The sequence below is a fragment of the Erpetoichthys calabaricus genome, chromosome 8 (genome assembly GCF_900747795.2).
Source record: "Erpetoichthys calabaricus chromosome 8, fErpCal1.3, whole genome shotgun sequence".
NCBI lineage: Eukaryota > Metazoa > Chordata > Cladistia > Polypteriformes > Polypteridae > Erpetoichthys > Erpetoichthys calabaricus.
Window position 1 is genome coordinate 167,257,574 of NC_041401.2, and position 20,621 is coordinate 167,278,194.

Genomic DNA, 20,621 nt, shown 5'->3' on the forward strand with positions numbered 1-20,621 from the left:
GAATATCTGACAGAATGAAGTTAGACATCTAGAAAGAAACATGAACAGTCAAACAGACATTAAAGTCATATACTTTTCTGACTGTTGCACAGAATGTTGCATAGAACAATACCCTAAGTTCTTGTCAATAAGCCGCGGCTTATCTAAGGAAAAAAGTTGTGAAAATGAAAAAATAGAATATCGGCTTATACATAAGTCCGGCTTATACATCCATCGCGGGGGTTGCGTTCCAGAGCCACCCGCGAAATAAGAATATCCGCGAAGTAGAAACCATATGTTTATATGGTTATTTTTATATTGTCATGCTTGGGTCACAGATTTGCGCAGAAACACAGGAGGTTGTAGAGAGACAGGAACGTTATTCAAACACTGCAAACAAACATTTGTCTCTTTTTCAAAAGTTTAAACTGTGCTCCATGACAAGACAGAGATGACAGTTCCGTCTCACAATTAAAAGAATGCAAACATATCTTCCTCTTCAAAGCAGTGAAGCAAACAAATCAATATGTCTGTTTGGCTTTTAAGTATGCGAAGCACCGCGGCACAAAGCTGTTGAAGGAGGCAGCTCACACCCCCTCCGTCAGGAGCAGACAAAGAGAGAGAGAGGGAGAGTTTGTTTTTCAGTCAAAAATCAATACGTGCCCTTCGAGCTTTTAAGTATGCGAAGCACTGTGCAGCATGTCTTTTCAGGAATCAGCTTTACAAAAGATAGCAACGTGAAGATAATCTTTCAGCATTTTTAGACGAGCGTCCGTATCGTCTAGGTGTGCAAACAGCCCCCCTGCTCAATCCCCATACGTCAGGATCACAGATAGTCAGCGCAAGAGAGAGAGAACAGTAAGCCGGGTAGCTTCTCAGCCATCTGCCAATAGCGTCCCTTGTATGAAATCAACTGGGCAAACCAACTGAGGAAGCATGTACCAGAAATTAAAAGACCAATTGTCCGCAGAAATCCGCGATATATATTTAAAATGCTTACATATAAAATCACAATTTAAATGCCCGCTACGCGCTCGTGTTGACTCGGCGACGCCCAGAGCAGAAAGAACGCGCTCCGGCCGCTCCAACCGCGCCATGCGGGGAGTGAGAGAGACGGCAATATCTCACACTCTCTCCCCCTTAAAGAAATTAAATGGGCGCGAGTGAGACCACTGACCTCCCTCCCTTCTATTAGTTATAGGTTATAGTACGTTCGGCTTATCCATGAGTCCGGCTTATCTATGATACGATTTTATTTTAAAAATTCGTATGATTTTTGGTCTCCGGCTAATACATGAGTCCGGCTTATAGACAAGAACTTAGGGTACATAGAACAATACCCTAAGTTCTTGTCAATAAGCCGCGGCTTATCTAAGGAAAAAAGTTGTGAAAATGAAAAAATAGAATATCGGCTTATACATAAGTCCGGCTTATACATCCATCGCGGGGGTTGCGTTCCAGAGCCACCCGCGAAATAAGAATATCCGCGAAGTAGAAACCATATGTTTATATGGTTATTTTTATATTGTCATGCTTGGGTCACAGATTTGCGCAGAAACACAGGAGGTTGTAGAGAGACAGGAACGTTATTCAAACACTGCAAACAAACATTTGTCTCTTTTTCAAAAGTTTAAACTGTGCTCCATGACAAGACAGAGATGACAGTTCCGTCTCACAATTAAAAGAATGCAAACATATCTTCCTCTTCAAAGCAGTGAAGCAAACAAATCAATATGTCTGTTTGGCTTTTAAGTATGCGAAGCACCGCGGCACAAAGCTGTTGAAGGAGGCAGCTCACACCCCCTCCGTCAGGAGCAGACAAAGAGAGAGAGAGGGAGAGTTTGTTTTTCAGTCAAAAATCAATACGTGCCCTTCGAGCTTTTAAGTATGCGAAGCACTGTGCAGCATGTCTTTTCAGGAATCAGCTTTACAAAAGATAGCAACGTGAAGATAATCTTTCAGCATTTTTAGACGAGCGTCCGTATCGTCTAGGTGTGCAAACAGCCCCCCTGCTCAATCCCCATACGTCAGGATCACAGATAGTCAGCGCAAGAGAGAGAGAACAGTAAGCCGGGTAGCTTCTCAGCCATCTGCCAATAGCGTCCCTTGTATGAAATCAACTGGGCAAACCAACTGAGGAAGCATGTACCAGAAATTAAAAGACCCATTGTCCGCAGAAATCCGCGATATATATTTAAATATGCTTACATATAAAATCACAATTTAAATGCCCGCTACGCGCTCGTGTTGACTCGGCGACGCCCAGAGCAGAAAGAACGCGCTCCGGCCGCTCCAACCGCGCCATGCGGGGAGTGAGAGAGACGGCAATATCTCACACTCTCTCCCCCCTTAAAGAAATTAAATGGGCGCGAGTGAGACCACTGACCTCCCTCCCTTCTATTAGTTATAGGTTATAGTACGTTCGGCTTATCCATGAGTCCGGCTTATCTATGATACGATTTTATTTTAAAAATTCGTATGATTTTTGGTCTCCGGCTAATACATGAGTCCGGCTTATAGACAAGAACTTAGGGTACATAGAAATCTTAAGGAATATAACCTAGATATTTAAGTGGAATAAGTTTCCACTTCCCCCTTTCTTTTTTGTGTGGTTTATCAACTTTTTTCTCTATTTTTTGTATAAACTGTTTGCTTTGAGTTTCACTAAAATCTTTCAAAATAAAGACACTTGGACTATGGAGTATTTTTTGTACAGCGAGTCATACTAGTGCCAGAATGTCTACCTGGTAGCTACATTTGAACTGTTTTCAACCATTTGGAAACCTTTGTCAAATGCAGCTGGCTTCTTGAATTCATCCATGTTATTTGCACAGGGAGATGTACAGTAGCATCATCTTAAATAATATACAAATAACACAAATAATTATTAATAATAAATATTACATATTTATTTTTTTTCTGTTTTTAAATTTTCTTCCTTTTTAGTCTGGCGTGTGTTCAGACCATAGTCAAATATGTACACACACACACTATGTATGTATGTATGTATTTATTTAACGAGCCTCTGTAAAATGCCAAATTTCCACCTGGGGACAAAAACTTCTATCTAATGTTTATATTCCTCCCTCTGCAAATGGTGACTCAGCAACAGAAACAGTTCACTGTAACACCAACATTTTAATGATGACTCATTCTGACCCTGCAGTTATAATATGTGGTGACTTGAACCATGTGACTTTGAAAGAAATAATACATGTACTTGAAGAAAAATTGTGCCACATTTCAGCAAATTTGGTTCACTGGGGGCCAAGTTGTTTCACACGGACAAATGGACAAAAGGGATAACTCACATTATGAACAATGCAACATTACATTTAACATTCCAAGACCTGCACAGTTGTCCTTAGCCATATCTTGCCTGCGTTATACCTTTTGTTGCCAAAGAGAGCCATTAAAAGTTCCAGAACATCTCAAAATAGTATTCGAAAACACCCCACCAAACTTTATTCTGGCCAGTATAAACTTTTTCCTGATAATCCTCTTCTTATCTGGGAGTGTGCTCAGCAATCCCTCTCTGAACAGCAAAAGGAGCAGGATAACACACTACCATAAAACATGCCTCCCTCCATGCTTAAGGGACAAAGACATCAGATGCAGGCTTCCCTACTTTCTTACTTCAAGCTTGGATTACCTTCTAAAGCATCATCTTGACAAAACCACCCCACTCTATTTCTTTTCCTCTTTTTACGCTGATGCTCCTCAGACCTTGATTTATAAACTGTCATTGACAGTCTCCCATACTCAATTATGTCTAAGCCCTTTCTGAAGATACAGAAATGAGAGATGAACTCATCCTAAACAAATATATCAGTTTGCCATCACCAGGGTGTCCACACTGTATTTCTATTCCTCAAGTTCTGCCCAGTAGCAGCTCTTTTAGCCTTTGACAGGGATCATATTTGGCACTCTTACTTGAATAATAAAACATTAGAACTCTAATCACACAAACACCCTTTTAACATCCAAAAGAAAATCTCAGCTGTAAGCTGTGCCAAAATTCAACAAAAGTTAGCAAAACCCCATTAATATTACAGATTACAAACTGATCATTGATGTTAGCTTTGCTCTTTACGAACTTGACCATGGACAGGAGATGACCTGCTAATGAAATAGATGAAAACATGAAAACTGTTGCTTGATACCTAGGCTTAATGTTTTTTACATAATATTTTTCACAGTGTCTTAGAGCACAAATTAGACCATTAAACGCATACACATTCAACAAATACCCAACTGGAATTTCTGATAAAGAGAACTGAATGCCAGGGTATTACCAACATTTTATCAAAGTTTTACCAAAGCTGTGCCAAAGTCATTTGTTAATTTTCAATAATGTTTTTACTAGATCCTCAATAGCACAATTGCTATGATAAATATAGCACCACTCTTATGAGACACACACAGTATTGTGATAGTGAATTAAACTAGTGATATGACTGGAAACAAAGCATACTACCTCTGGGTGGGATAAGATGGAAAAATATGACATAAACTCCACATAGAGATAAAGGGTAAGCAGTTCATCGTTACAAATAAAATATTTATACAGTAGCTGTTGATACTTGTACCTGTACTTCACTAATAATGAAAGATTATTCACCCTGGCAGTTCATTATATAGCCTAACGTTTTCAGCAAAATAATTCAGAATATTTACAGTGTAACTGTAAATTAACACAACATGTAGCTACTAAAACGGGATCGAGAAAAAATTGAAAATTTTCAAAGAAAATACAGGGCCTAAGAGGAAAATATCTGCATAAAAACGGAAGATAGATATAGCAGGCTGAGGATGTTAGTGTGCTTTGTAGCCTTCTATGACTTTCTGTAACATGCATATCTTTGTATCATTTAATAATACTATGAGGATAGAGTAAAAATCTCAAATTTAAACAATGGGGTTGACTATTACATACAGAAAGTGGCATCATGTGTGAAAATAAGCTACATGACAAGTAGGCCAATAATTAAAAAATATCCACTGGCAAAGTAGTAAATTTGCCAAATAGAGGACTCAAATGTACTTTGCTGTCACTCACAGAGGAAGATGGTTCAAGAAACAAAAAATATGACTGGGCTACATTGCTAAAAAATGATAAAACCTGCATTTTGATAACAGAGTATACAGTTTAGTACTGTGTTTTATACGAAGATGATATAAGGACTGCCACAAAATGAATGAAAAGAAAAACCTTTACTGGGAGTAGCCAACCAACATACACACCTAGAATTACCTAAACAGCACAGCTACATGGTGCTATGAGACATAAATCAACAATGCGTGGATCGGTTCTGTTGGTCTTTGGACATATGTAAAAATTAAAAGCATCAACTCTACCAAGCCCCAAGACATTATACCCAAACATCATTCTACACTATTCAAGAAGTTGAAAACTGGCTATAGGTGAATCATTAGGTAAAACGCTGATGTAAACACCAGATAAACATCCATATAACAATAGGTATCTGACTGCAAAATCAGCATACTGCAGTGATCACTTCCATCTTTGGACTTGAACAGCAAGACTTTGATAAGAACTTTAGATAGTAGTCCAGAAGTACACAATCAAGCATCTACAATGACAGTCTATGAAGAAATTAACACTTTCAATTATTTGGTTGTCATGCAAATTACTGAAACCAAAAACTGTAATAATTTCTGAAATGTATATTTTGTTACTTTGCTCGATTCTACAGAAACAATCTTAAAATATATTCCATCTGTTAAATTATTATAGCTCAGAATGTGTAGAAGATTCTTATGCTCATCTTTATCATAGGTGACAATACATATGAGGCTTTTAGAATACTTGAGCATAGTGGGAACCCCAATGAAATTTGTGTCTATGTATGAAATCAGTGCAGCATGATTCACTGTTTCAGAGTAAATGCATCTGTCTTTGTGGGCTTCCTCTGAGAAAAACAAAATTAGACTACTGTATTTAAAAAAAAATAAATAAATAAATAAAGCTTTTAGTGCTGACCAAGTCCAGCATAGCTCAACAACCAATTTTGTATGATCCAAGCAGCCTGACTATACATTATGGTGCCCAGTGTGGTAAAACTTATTGGACCAACGAAATGCAAAGTACCCAAAAATCCTAGACAAAAATGTGCTAAAGCTCTGTCAATCATGAACAATTTGGTGAAAATTCACATTTCGTCAGACTCACAAACTAAAAAAAAAAAAAGCCACAGTGAACTCGCTCAGCATCCACAAGAAAACCTCTTATGAAAACCACAAAACAATAGAACTATCCCAAGGAGAGAAGCTGGCAAAATTATACCATACTTTTATGAAAAGCTGAAAAAAGATCTATTCTGTAAATAAAACACCCAAATGTTACTGGTATGGAAAGTAATCTCAATTGGGACACCTAAATGAACATTTCCCTGACACTCTTCTTCTAGAGCAGGTTGTTCTGCTCGATTAACTGTAATTTGCAATTAGAAAACGAAAAACAGAAAACTACAGCAACATAATGACCTCTGTTTCAATTTCCAAACTTGCTTATTCTGGTGGTTTAACACTGGCTAACACTGAAAGTCTAAACTAACAGCAATGGGAACACTGCATTATATATATCCATCCATCCATTTGCCAACCCGCTGAATCCGAACACAGGGTCACGGGGGGTCTGCTGGAGCCAATCCCAGCCAACACAGGGCACAAGGCAGGAACCAATCCCGGGCAGGGTGCCAACCCACCGCAGCATTATATATATATATATATAACTTTAAAAATGTGATTAGAAAAATGAAGTCACTTTTCATTTCAAGAAACCATTACAATTTCCTCTGGAACAACGAATCACCTATTACTTCAATTCTGAGTTTCAAAACACATTAGTTGTTTTCATTGTCTTACGGAACAAAACCTTGAGTTTTTCTTGACAAGGTTCTGAACCCAAGTGTTTCTTCTGAAGAGAGAAGAAACAAGAAAATGTTCAGGTTATCCTACAATATACTGGGATCTGCTTATTCATACAAACAGCTAGAGATTCTGAAAGTTATGAAAAAATATGCAAAAACTGACATCAAGTGCCAAGTCTAAGTATTAAACGTGTTGGTAATTTCTGTTTTAGAATTTGCCCAATGTAAAAGCGGGTATGTGCGTGAATAGACTTGCATTGGAGCTGGTTCCTTCCTTTTGCCTGATGCAGCTGGGATAGGTTCCTGTCCCCTTCAACTCTGAATTGGAATGAATAGGTTTGAAAATATTGTGTCATACTATGATTAGGAATGTGAAAAACTGTTACATATGAAATACCAAGAAATCAAAAATAACTTTTTTGTATTTCCAAAAGTTGCAAAAATGTAGCCTCCACTGAATGGTTCACTGCCCATGAAAACAGTGGCTGTGAAGCAGGTTAAGAGATTATTGAACTTACAGCCTCCTATTTTGTTAAATGAAGCGTGGTCTCTTCATTCGCAGTCTGTACACTTCTATATATTTTCTATATAGTGTTTCTAAAAGAAACCACTGAGAGTTAGCAGTGGACTTTTATGCATTTCCCCCTCAAGTCTCTCATTACTGGTTCACTCATATCCATGTGGGAGCACCTTATGAGGTCAAAAGTGTAATTTTACTGTTTGTGTGTCCATAAGCGGTCCTTGAGGATTCTCAAGAGCTACAGCCATGTAAAAAATGGATTTGAAGTGCTGATAAACGTAGGGAAGTACTGTACTTACTTTTTCCACATTACAAATCTGCATAGTTAATTTAGATTATGAAAATAAATACAAACATGTCAAGTGTATGTGTCATTTGTCCAAATATAGCACCTTTTATCTGTAGGCACAGTTTGCATGAAAATCTAATGCTTGTGTATTTAGATATGCTGAAAAAAAAAAATCAATTTCCATGGGGTAAAATTACTTTTTCACATGACTGTGTACCAAGTAATGAAAGAAGTGAGGTTTTCAACATCATTTTATCTTGGACAAATTCTCTCACCTTTGAAATAGATTTCATATCAAATTACTTACTTGACAACATCCTAGCATAAAAACAACAAAATCCTATACACTAAAAGTTTGAAAAATGTAAATTTCATGCATCTTAATCCATGCTTTCATGCATACTACTTTTTTTTTTTTTTAAACAAAGACATGGAAAATAAATTGCCTGACTCATGCAGTGTAGCCCAAAACCAGATGTTACTATGTGAACCCGAGCAGACTGCCCACTGCTAAAATTTACTGACGAGCTGCCAGCTGACTTTTCAATGACATCTTTAAGAAAACAAAATCTCCCACATGAACAAGAAAATCAATTTAATGGGTACAGCACTCACTGAGACGTGCGACAGTGAAGCCAGGTAGACAAGGTAGGGCCTGATAATGAACACTGGGAAAAACTGGTGTACATCATTTCAAATCTGTCATTAACCAGACAGGAACAACTGCATACACACATAATTCAAAATCCAAAGTGAATCTTCTGTGAAGAGAAAATAAAACTTAATCAGTTAATCTGACAGGTTGGGCTGAGCTAATTCGGAATACTTAGTTCATTCAACTCTCTGAGAGAGCTACTGACAGTCCACTAGGACCTCAATTTGGCAATAAGACTGAAACATTTGGGGGTGAGAGACAAACCTCTGAATCCTACTCAAGAACACTGCAATTAAACTCAATCAATAACATTGGGCTAAAAATCTTAAAAACTCAACTCCTCAGCCCAGAAGGAGGAAAAAAAATCTCTGCCAATAGCAAAATAACATTGCTATCCTTGAAGTAAGAGTTTATATACAAGCTTTGGCAACAAATCGTTGACGTTGACCAATGCATCTGAAACAGATATACTACAGATATACCATACTCTCTACTTTTGCTCTCGAGATTGCTCTAGACCAAGTAACATTCTTGGCCATCTGCATCAGCCTTAAAATCTATTATTTATATGCGTTGTCCAAATTGGAGTTTCTGGTGCATGTTTTTTACTGCACTCTGCCTGCTGCACAGCTTTATGTGATGCTTGGGAATATAAGAGTGACATTCAAATTTGTGAAATCTAAAGTGTTATCCATGAGCCATATATAGATACAAGGATAAGCTCATCAGGACATTTACAATGGTGTATGCTAATATGATACCAAACATTTTTTTTTAATCTGATACAAAACTTAACCTACCCCCATCAAAAATACCCATCCAATGTCATATCTCATCATACACATTTACTTTACTCTTATACCTTTGTATATCGAGTTTTGTCATGATTTGTTTTACAGCTAATTTTAACAAGTTAATATTTAATCACCTATTGTTAGAATTAAATGTCTATGAATGTACAAATTCCAATTTAGGATATTCAAGCAGTCTGCAGGATGTAATGGATGGCATTTTGCCCCACCTCCTGTAAGTTTCAAAGTAGATGATACGGTGAACTCAACCATTTTTTTTGAAAAATGGCAACTTTTTTTGGAAATAGTGAAATCTGACAAAAACTACACAGTACCCTAACACCTTCTTAGGTTACTTTAATGAATAAGCACACAGAAAAAAAAAACTTGTAATGTTAAAAAAGCAAATGTGAAACATAACACTGAGAATCTGTTGTTAGTATGACTCAACAAAACATTTTATCATAAGTAAATTGCTTATGTAACATGCATATTATCATTTACATTATTTGTGACAAACCTGTCACAAACACGTTCAATTGTATGAAATTTTTTTTTTTTTTAATAGTAGTCTTTGATATTACAATGTTGACAAATCACGATCACACATCTAACAGCTATATGACAAATACAGTATCCATTAGCCACAAAAATAAAACTGCACATGTAACAACTTTACCAATAATATAACAAAACCTTCACCCCTAGGAGTATCAGATGCAAGAAGACAAGATCACATTTCACATTAACTGGCAAGTGCTTGATATGTAGGTCAAGTACAATATTTCAGACCTCAAGTATAATTACCTGCCTTAAAATGTCATTGATCTTTTTTATGTGATGTATATTTCCATGCTAGGATGTCACCCCGATACACATGCAAGAGGCTGCTGGAGGCAAAGAAAACTGTAGTTAGTTGAACCCTATACAAAAAAAAAAAAAAAGATTGAAACAAACAATGTATTACAACACAGGCAGGAGACGTGACATGAGAGTCAGTAATAAAAACCTGCTGATCCAATCTTCAGCCCAACTCTAACCTATTATCAAGTTGTGGCTGGAAAGGCTAACCAGAAGTAATGTGAAGGTTTTCACCACTCTTGCCACCACTGTCTTTAAAACATGATGCACAGCTACAAGGAGGAAGTATTTTCAGTTACACTGTGTGTTTATGGTGTGATCTCACTCTGTATCCCTTTGGTCAAGAACCTACTTCGAAACTACTGTGATTAGTGACACTTCAAGAGAAAAAGAACCATAAAGTTTATTAACATCATGCACCATCAAAAACCCAATTTAACCCAGTTTTAACTCACCTATTATTTTGTTTTTTCCTGTGGTGTTGTAGCACTACCTATCAAAAATGCCCTTACGTTTCTATCAGTTTTATTATTCTTAAAACAAGGTCTCGTGTAAGCATCCTCAAGTATCTACCATTTTGACTTATACAACAATTTTACAATTTCCATGTTCAGGAGTTTTTTCCCCCCAAGAATTTGATTGTTCTGTAAATTTTTGTGAAAGTGTATGCTGTTACTGGGGACAGTTAATGCTGCTGCCTCACAGTTTCAGGAGAATGCCCTTGAATTCTGGCACAGCCAGTTTCTGTGAAATTTTCCCACTCTTCCTGTGGGTTTTGTCTTTCAAATCTTAAATACTAGTGATTCAAAATTGGGTCCAGATGAGCAGTTATGCCCTGTGAACGAATGCTGCCCCACCTGAAGTGTGTCTGAAAGTGGATGGATTGCTACATGCATAAAATCTTTATTCTCTTTTTAATTCACCTGTATCATTACATCTAGTGTGAAACGAGATAATTCACTCCACTGCTGTGATTTATGCAAGGGCCTAAGCGGAGGGCAGAGGAGACAATTTTTATCTTAAAAGAAGGCATTCCTTTAATATGGGAAGTGACATCCTTCACATACTCTACAACTCTGTGATGGACTGTGTGATTTTTCTATGCTGTGGTGTGTTGGGGCACTAACATCACTTCACTAGAGGCCTACTGAATCAACAACCTAATTAAACAGACAGGTTGGAACATGCTCTGGACCTCTGGAGTTAGTAACAAATGAGATAATGAAGACAAAACTGAGTAACATTATGAACAATGCTTTATATTGGTATATGCAGGTCACTGTTGCATGTTTCCTAGAAGGCTGTAGTGGCCAGTATATTTTTCTATGCAGTGGTGTGCTGGGGAAATGGCAACAGACTGAATATCTACATCCATCTATATGCTCTCTCTGATACACTAACACAGGGTACTTACAGACAATTAATTATTCAGCAGAAACGCTACTGGAGCTCTTTCATACCAACAGCAATACATCTGCATAATGTCTCTCTGTGTCTGTGACTGCGAAGTCAGAAGTTGGCTTTCTTTTTAGTCATTCTGGGGTATATATGTTTACCGAGCTTTTCTAAAAGGCCAAATTTCCCCCTGGTGACAAAGTTTTATCTACCTTCACATTTATATTTACTTATTTGGCTAATGCCTTTCAACTTACAACATTTGACATGCAGCTGGTTACATTTTTTTTGTTTTTCCAATGGGAGCACAGGCAGGTGAAGTGACATGCTCACTGTCACACAGAGTCAGCAAAAGGATTTAAACCCACCACCTCAGGGCTTGAAGTCCAAAGCCTTAACCACAATATCACACTGCCTATCACATCCAAGACACCTTTCATCCAGTTTTGTCAGGACAGTTACCAGCTGACACTGACTAATTATTACAAATTGTTTAAAGAATGCACAGCAATTTCCACCTATTGTAATTAATGACATATAGCAAATATTTATAAGTATCAATTATTACTGACAATAGCCCTTAGATCCTAACGAGTAGGGCTTCCCTGGTTTAGACACTCTTCAAATACTTTATTCTAATATCGTCTGAGAAGGCTGCATTGCTTTAGCTGCATATTGTACTTCCAAAGCTAAAGGAAGATATGGGAAGTCAAAAATATAACACAGGTTTGGGGGTATGTCTTCCATTGGAAATAGGATTTCATGCATTCCACATTTTCTACACCCACCACTGCTCGATTAAAGCTTCATGCAACAATTACCAACATACTGAACATTGAAAAATCTACCTGTCGTTGCTCCATCCACTCATCTCAAAGCTTATATGTATAATTGGTTAAAGGCACAGCGGTCTGGGATTGATGGCCATCTGACAACAGCATTCTTATTCCACCCCAGCTTTTACTTCCCGTTACTTTTTCTAATTTTACAAAGATTCAGAGTTCAAGCTAAGCAAGAAAGCAAAGCTAGGACTGGTATCAGTGAATGGATTTCTGTGATGTTGTTGTCTTAGCTTTGATTAGAATCATATCTTTTGCATGTATTTCAGTAGAATAATTACCATTTGTAATAACTTCCAAAGCATCAAGGTACAGGCAGAGATTCAGGAGTAAATATACTACAGAACAAAAGTTTACAAACAGTGTATTATTTATATGATTGATTTTGTTTTTTCTCAAATTGCTTGGACGATCTTTAATTATTAACTTTTAAAAACAAACTGTTCATATCTGCGCAAAGAACACTGCATTTACATATTTAGAGTGCTACTTCCATCCATCTTTCTAACGTGCTTAACCAAGGTAGAGTCACTGAAATGTTGAAGCCTATCCCATCAGTCATCAGGCTCAAAGCAGAAACAATACCTGGACAGGATGCCATTCCATCGCACAATGACATACAGGCAAACATACCCACAGATCAATTTAGCAATGCCAATTCATCTAACCTGCATGTCTTTAGACTATGTCCTATGAGCGATCTATATGCAATAAGTTAATTTCATTAAAGAAGACATTCCCTGAGCTTATTCATTAGCATGACTATTGATCAAGTAACAGGTTAAATTATGTCATGGATAACAAAAGGTGCTCATCATTTGTGAACATTCCAAAAGCAGTGCAAAAACATGGCACTCTTTTGCAGATGGCATACAATAATGCACTTGAAAGCTCAAAATGATTTTCATGAGCATAATTTAAAAATATTTTTGTACAAGTGTAACTGAGCTAGCTAGTTAACTAGCTCAGGCAACATGGTTTACTTGTACAAAAGACAAGACCTTCCATTATAACAGTTAAGTGTTTCTTAAACTTTGGATCACTGACATGTTCGTGATGTATCGCCACATGATTGTGCAGTAAAATTAGCCAAGTTGACCCAAGAATAAATTCTGTTGCGAATGATATTCCACCTGCTATTTAACATACAGTGCATACAGAAAGTATTCACAGCGCATCACTTTTTCCACATTTTGTTATGTTACAGCCTTATTCCAAAATGGATTAAATTCATTTTTTACCTCAGAATTCTACACACAACACCCCATAATGACAACGTGTAAAAAGTTTACTTGAAGTTTTTGCACATTTATTAAAAATAAAAAAACTGAGAAGTCACATGTACATAAGTATTCACAGCCTTTGCTCAATACTTTGTCGATGCACCTTTGGCAGCAATTACAGCCTGAAGTCTTTTTGAATATGATGCCACAAGCTTGGCACACCTATCCTTGGCCAGTTTCGCCCATTCCTCTTTGCAGCACCTCTCAAGCTCCATCAGGTTGGATGGGAAGCATCGGTGCACAGCCATTTTAAGATCTCTCCAGAGATGTTCAAATCGGATTCAAGTCTGGGCTCTGGCTGGGCCACTCAAGGACATTCACAGAGTTGTCCTGAAGCCACTCCTTTGACATCTTGGCTGTGTGCTTAGGGTCGTTGTCCTGCTGAAAGATGAACTGTCGCCCCAGTCTGAGGTCAAGAGCTCTCTGGAGCAGGTTTTCATCCAGAATATCTCTGTACATTGCTGCAGTCATCTATCCCTTTATCCTGACTAGTCTCCCAGTCCCTGCCGCTGAAAAACATCCCCACAGCATGATGCTGCCACCACTATGCTTCACTGTAGGGATGGTATTGGCCTGGTGATGAGCGATGCCTGATTTCCTCCAAACGTGACGCCTGGCATTCACACCAAAGAGTTCAATCTTTGTCTCTTCAGACCAGAGAATTTTCTTTCTCATGGTCTGACAGTCCTTCAGGTGCCTTTTACTAAGGAGTAGCTTCTGTCTGGCCACTCTACCATACAGGCCCGATTGGTGGATTGCTGCAGTGATGGTTGTCCTTCTGGAAGGTTCCCCTCTCTCCACAGAGGACCTCTGACAGAGTGACCATCGGGTTCTTGGTAACCTCCCTGACTAAGGCCCTTCTCCATCGATCACTCAGTTTAGATGACCGGCCAGCTCTAGGAAGAGTCCTGGTGGTTTCGAACTTCTTCCACTTACGGATGATGGAGGCCACTGTGCTCATTGGGACCTTCAAAGCAGCAGAAATTTTTCTATAACCTTCCCCAGATTTATGCCTCGAGACAATCCTGTCTCGGAGGTCTACAGACAATTCCTTTGACTTCATGCTTGGTTTGTGCTCTGACATGAACTGTCAACTGTGGGACCTTATATAGTCAGGTGTGTGCCTTTCCAAATCATGTCCAATCAACTGAATTTACCACAGGTGGACTCCAATTAAGCTGCAGAAACATCTCAAGGATGCTCAGGGGAAACAGGATGCACCTGAGCTCAATTTTGAGCTTCATGGCAAAGGCTGTGAAAACTTCTGTACATGTGCTCTCTCAATTTTTTTATTTTTAATAAATTTGCAAAAATCTCAAGTAAACTTTTTTCACTTTGTCATTATGGGGTGTTGTGTGTAGAATTCGGAGGAAAGAAATGAATTTAGTCCATTTTGGAATAAGGCTGTAACATAACAAAATGTGGAAAAAGTGATGCGCTGTGAATACTTCGCGGATGCACTGTATTTTTATTTATTATAGTAGTATGTGAAAAAATGCCATTGATGCTTCAAGTAGAACTTTAATTTTTGCGTCATAAAAGTAAGTATTCCCAACATCCCATCTCACTTACTATTAGACACTAAAACTGAGAAGACTGACAGCAAGACAAGGTAAACAAACTGCGTCAATTAATTCATTTTTGAACGCCTTATTTCCTTAACACGTGCCATGAGTCAAGTGAATGATTTAGATGACCTTTCTTATAATCCTTTAAAAAATGTTCATACCTTTGCACCGCACCCAAACAATTTCTTTCTCTCAACTTCAATAAACCTCATACTAAGCATTTCCACCGGCAGGGACATACCTCAGAAATCTACTCCTATTTTGAATGGAAAACATGTTTTAGGTTCAAGAATCAGGTGCTTCCTGTGTGGAGTTTGCATATTCTCACCATGTCTGTGTGAATTTCCTCCCATGGTCCAACTCATCTTTAACTTTACCATCCATATAGGGAAATTCATTTGGTTTGTATATCAACAATAAACTTACATAGACACAGGTTTAAAATATAAAAAGACAAGAAGAAATACAACATAAAGAACCACATATAATTCAACACCAACATGCACAGATATATTGAATTATTCAAACAAATATCCCATCCACCCCCCCACTCCCCAGGACCTGATTTCCCCACAAAAATGGGGGATTCCACCTGACCTGGCAACCCTGGAGCTAACCCGACTGGCGGAACTGATTCAGCTTCCTTCTGAACAGGGCTGCTTGATAACTGCACTCAAACATCACCCCATCAGAAGGTCAATTTACTACCATTTTGAGAATGTTTCCCATTACGGGGGGACAACAATTTACCTGCGGGGAATTCTTAAAAAATAAGGGGGATTTTTTTCATGTGCATTAACTTCCTATGGAAATAGGATTTATTATACCTTCCACATTTTCCCTACCCCTAAATGATCGATGAAAGCAAAGCCACCAATAAAGAATACGTACATTGAACCATACAACAGCCACCTGTCACTGTGCAATCCCCTCATCTCATATCTCATGTACAACTGTTTAGGGGTCAGACTGGTTTAGGATTGATGGCCATCTAAGTGTAGCACTCGCATCCTGCTCCAGTCTGTATCCCTCCTGTTAATTTTTCTGACTTTACTAACAAGATTCTGACATCCAGCTAAGCATGAAAGCGAGTCTAGTGCTGGTATTAACATGCAGGGTTCTGTCAAGTTCTTATTAGCTTTGCATGATTAGAACCTAATCTTCTGAGTATATTTCAGTATAACAATTACCATTTTTAGTGATAACTCCCAATGCACCAAGGTACAGGAAGAGATTCAGCATTAAACGATGCACAGAACAGGAGTTTATAGGTAGCATCTATTATTTAAAATTACTTTAGCTTTTCTAAAACGTTTGGGCTTGAAAATGAAACTGATTGCATAATAGATTTTGGGAGAAGCTCTATCTTGAGTTAATCATTTTAAAATGAAACTGTTAATCTATTTATCAACACTCCTAATTCATTTTATCCTGAGCAGGGTTGTGAGGCAACTGGAGCTTACCCCAGCAATCACAGCGCACAGGGCAAGAACAATTACTGGACAGGGTGCCAGTCCATTGCAAAGTGAACAACCACACACATAGCAGGAGCCTTCCATAGGGCTGTGATCTGAGCCCCCTACTGTACTCCCTCTACACATATGACTGACTGCATGGCTGCACATGGCTCCAGGTCAGACAGACTGAGGTGAAGATTTTCCCACAGTCCATTCACATGTTGAAAAAGGAAAGTGTCCAGAATTACAGGTGCTGGTCATAAAATTAGAATATCATGACAAAGTTGATTTATTTCAGTAGTTCCATTCAAAAAGTGAAACTTGTATATTAGATTAATTCATTACACACAGACTGATGTATTTCAAATGTTTATTTCTTTTAATGTTGATGCTTATAACTGACAACTAATGAAAGTCCCAAATTCAGTATCTCGGAAAATTAGAATATCAATTAAGACCAATGCAAAAAAAGGATTTTTAGAAATGTTGGCCAACTGAAAGGTATGAACGTGAAAAGTATGAGCATGTACAGCACTCAATATTTAGTTGGGGCTCCTTTGGCCTGGATTACTACAGCAATCCGGCGTGGCATGGAGTCGATCAGTCTGTGGCACTGCCATGTTGCTCTGATAGTGGCCTTCTGCTCTTCTGAATTGTTGGGTCTGGCGTATTACATCTTCCTCTTCTTAACCTCATAGAAAATCTATGGGGTATTGTGGTCAGGCGAGTTTGCTGGCCAATCAAGAACAGGGATACCATGGTCCTTAAACCAGGTACTGGTAGCTTTGGCACTGTGTGCAGGTGCCAGGTCCTGTGGAAAAATGAAATCTGCATCTCCATAAAGTTCGTCAGCAGCAGGAAGCATGAAGTGCTCTAAAACTTCCTGGTAGACGGCTGCGTTGACCTTGGACCTCAGAAAACACAATGGACCAACACCAGCAGATGACATGGCACCTGAAACCATCACTGACTGTGGAAACTTTACACTGGACCTCACGCAACGTGGATTCTGTGCCTCTCCTCTCTTCCTCCAGACTCTGGGACCTTGATTTCCAAAGGAAATGCAAAATTTACTTTCGTCAGAGAACATAACTTTGGACCACTCAGCAGCAGTCTAGTCCTTTTTGTCTTTAGCTCAGGCGAGACGCTTCGGACGCTGTCTCTTGTTCAAGAGAGGCTTGACACAAGGAATGCGACAGCTGAAACCCATGTCTTGCATACGTCTGTGCGTGGTGGTTCTTGAAGCACTGACTCCAGCTGCAGTCCACTCTTTGTGAATCTCCCCCACATTTTTGAATGGGTTTTGTTTCACAATCCTCTCCAGGGTGCGGTTATCCCTATTGCTTGTACACTTTTTTTCTACCACATCTTGTCCTTCCCTTCGCCTCTCTATTAATGTGCTTGGACACAGAGCTCTGTGAACAGCCAGCCTCTTCAGGTGTCAATGGTCGTCTTTTGGACAACTGTCAAGTCAGCAGTCTTCCCCATGATTGTGTAGCCTACAGAACTAGACTGAGAGACCATTTAAAGGCTTTTGCAGGTGTTTTGAGTTAATTAGCTGATTAGAGTGTGGCACCAGGTGTCTTCAATATTGAACCTTTTCACAATATTCTAATTTTCCGAGATACTGAATTTGGGACTTTCATTAGTTGTCAGTTATAATCATCAACATTAAAAGAAATAAACATTTGAAATACATCAGTCTGTGTGTAATGAATGAATCTAATATACAAGTTTCACTTTTTGAATGGAATTACTGAAATAAATCAACTTTGTCATGATATTCTAATTTTATGACCAGCACCTGTAGATGATGCCCTGTTGTTAAATCTCTTACACTAAAGTTTCCAAGTTATTCATTTAATTATTATTTATGTCCCAATAAAAAAGTTTGAATATTTATTTTCTGTAGTTGTCACCTTTATGTAAGACAACAAACATTTGAGATACAATTGACTACATTTCATTTGTTTTTTCCAATTGGAGTATAGACAGGTGAATTAACTTGCTCATGGTCACACAGTGCCAGCAGCAGGATTTGAACGCAAACCTAAGGATTTAGAATTCAAAGACTAAACCACTATACTATGCTGCCAATTATTGTCCCTTTAAACTCTTCTTAAAGGCTTAGTCATTGTGATTGAGCAACTAAGCATTTATCTACATACTGTACTGTATGTATAATTTGTATGTGACACAAAACAACTTAAAAACTATTTAGCAACCCCTATCCACCTAACGTGCACGTCTTCGAGACCTACATGCAGTAAGTTAAACAACTATAATTAAAAGAATACATTCAAATTAGTTTTTTCACTAGCACGATTGCTTATCAAGTGACAAATTTTAACCAGTTTTGTGAATATCCTCCACGTAGTGCATAAACATGCCCATCTTTTTGCAGATGGCATACAGAAAAGCACATGAAATTTGGAGACAATTTTTCATCAGAGCAATCTCAGGTATATTAGTACAAATGTAGACTGAGCTAGTCTGCAGCCTAATTCACTTGTGCAAGTGGCAAGACCTTTCTTTACAATGCATTCTGTATTTGACGTATAAATTACTAAACAACAGTCAAGAGATTTAGGTTTCTCATAATGAAGGGAAAATTCTCAAAATCGAGGGAAACTGGCCTGTTGATGGGTGGATAGAATAAACTGACAACCCTGCTCTGAAGGCGGTTACAGCAGCCAGCCGGCATGCACAAAGCGCTCCCTGGCTAAGTAAGTGTCGCCGGCTCCAGTGCTACACAGGGACAGGCCACACAGTTTGCGACTGCCAGGGAAATGACGCGGGTGACCGGGTCGGGTCTGATCTGATCTGCCCCGCTCGGCTGTCCTCGTGTCTGTTTACTTCTCTGCGAGATCCCAACGGCGGCCCTTTAAACTGACTGCCAAATGCAGCAGAGCCGGGCCGAGCGGTGCTTGTGAGCAGGCCCAGGCAGCCTCACGTTCTCCCCGACCCAGTCAAATGTCAGGATGAGCTCCCGTCTGGAGCAGCCCTGGCAGCGCAGGTCCAGACGGTAAGGGGGGGGGGGCACTTAGAAAACAATACGCATGGGCAGCATGTGAAGTGAAGTCCGGCCCGGCAAAACCCCTCCCAGCTCCGAGAAGAAGCACAACAACAAAAGAATTCAAAAGCCCCTTTCTTTCACTTACCCGGAGCCACACTGACTCACACACCGACAACAATAATGACAACAATATGGCAAGTGCGTCGGTGAGGGCTTTTGGCTCCTTGCTTCAGCCTCCCGGTACAAAGGATACTGCGGCGGTGGCGCGGCCGGCGGCGGCACTGTCGGGGCCCCCGGTACCGGCACCGGGGTGGGCAAAGCTCGCAGCTGACTTGGTGGCGACGGCCCGGTTCCGGGCCCACTTCCTGCGGCGGCGGCTGTCTTCGGTACCGCTTTCGGCGGCAAACTCATTGCAAAAATCTTAACCGAAGGAAAAAAATATAATAAATAAGAAAAAAGTATAAAAAAAATTATACATATATAAATGCGGCGACCGAGCCACCGGAACAGACTTTTAATCCTGGAGCTGAACCAGGACGGTAAGAAAAAAATATTTTCTTAAAGAAAGTGTCGATTTTTATTGGGGTTTTATCTTCATGGGGACGGTGGGGGGGTCTGTCTCCCCCTCCCCAGCCGGGGTTTCCTCGATTCCGTTTCGTCTTTAGTTTCCAGAGGTACACCACAGATGTCGCCTTCTTCAGTTACTTGATTATGAAGTCTTTTCAGTAACTGTTATTTTAAAAGTCCCTTTTTAGTCAGATGGGAGATTTCGTTCAACATGGCGCTGCGGCCGCCTCCAGCAGTCCGGCAGGACGGACAGTTCGGAAAGCGTCGGGCAAAACCGGAAATATTCGAGGCGAGGCAGCGACCGCTCTGACGTCGCTATTCGGGTTTAATCGGAAGCACTCGGCAAAGTCAGGCTAGATTCGGGCATCGTCGGTTCACCGCGAGCGAACGTTCAAGCCAACGGGAACAACTTCCCGTTTGTCGTCTGGTTTAGAAGTGCCGCATCGGCGTTTTAATGCTCGCGGATCTTCAGAGCACTAGCTGTTTCCTCCGCCCGTAAGAATAAAAA

At 39.3% G+C, this 20,621-nt stretch overlaps 1 protein-coding gene across 15 annotated transcripts in view; it reads right to left on the bottom strand.

The window, feature by feature from the left end:
* Positions 1-20,580, bottom strand: part of LOC114656263 (eukaryotic translation initiation factor 4 gamma 3-like) — a 271,004-nt gene extending 250,424 nt beyond the window's left edge. For 5 of the 15 annotated variants that reach the window (XM_051930352.1, XM_051930348.1, XM_051930346.1 and 2 more), the window contains exon 1: positions 19,800-20,576. In XM_051930352.1, coding sequence (XP_051786312.1) covers positions 19,800-19,957 — 158 coding nt within the window. In that variant the 5' untranslated portion in view covers positions 19,958-20,576. The other 10 variants (XM_051930347.1, XM_051930344.1, XM_051930343.1 and 7 more) reach the window with 7 other exon arrangements.
* Positions 20,581-20,621: the final 41 nt, after the last annotated feature.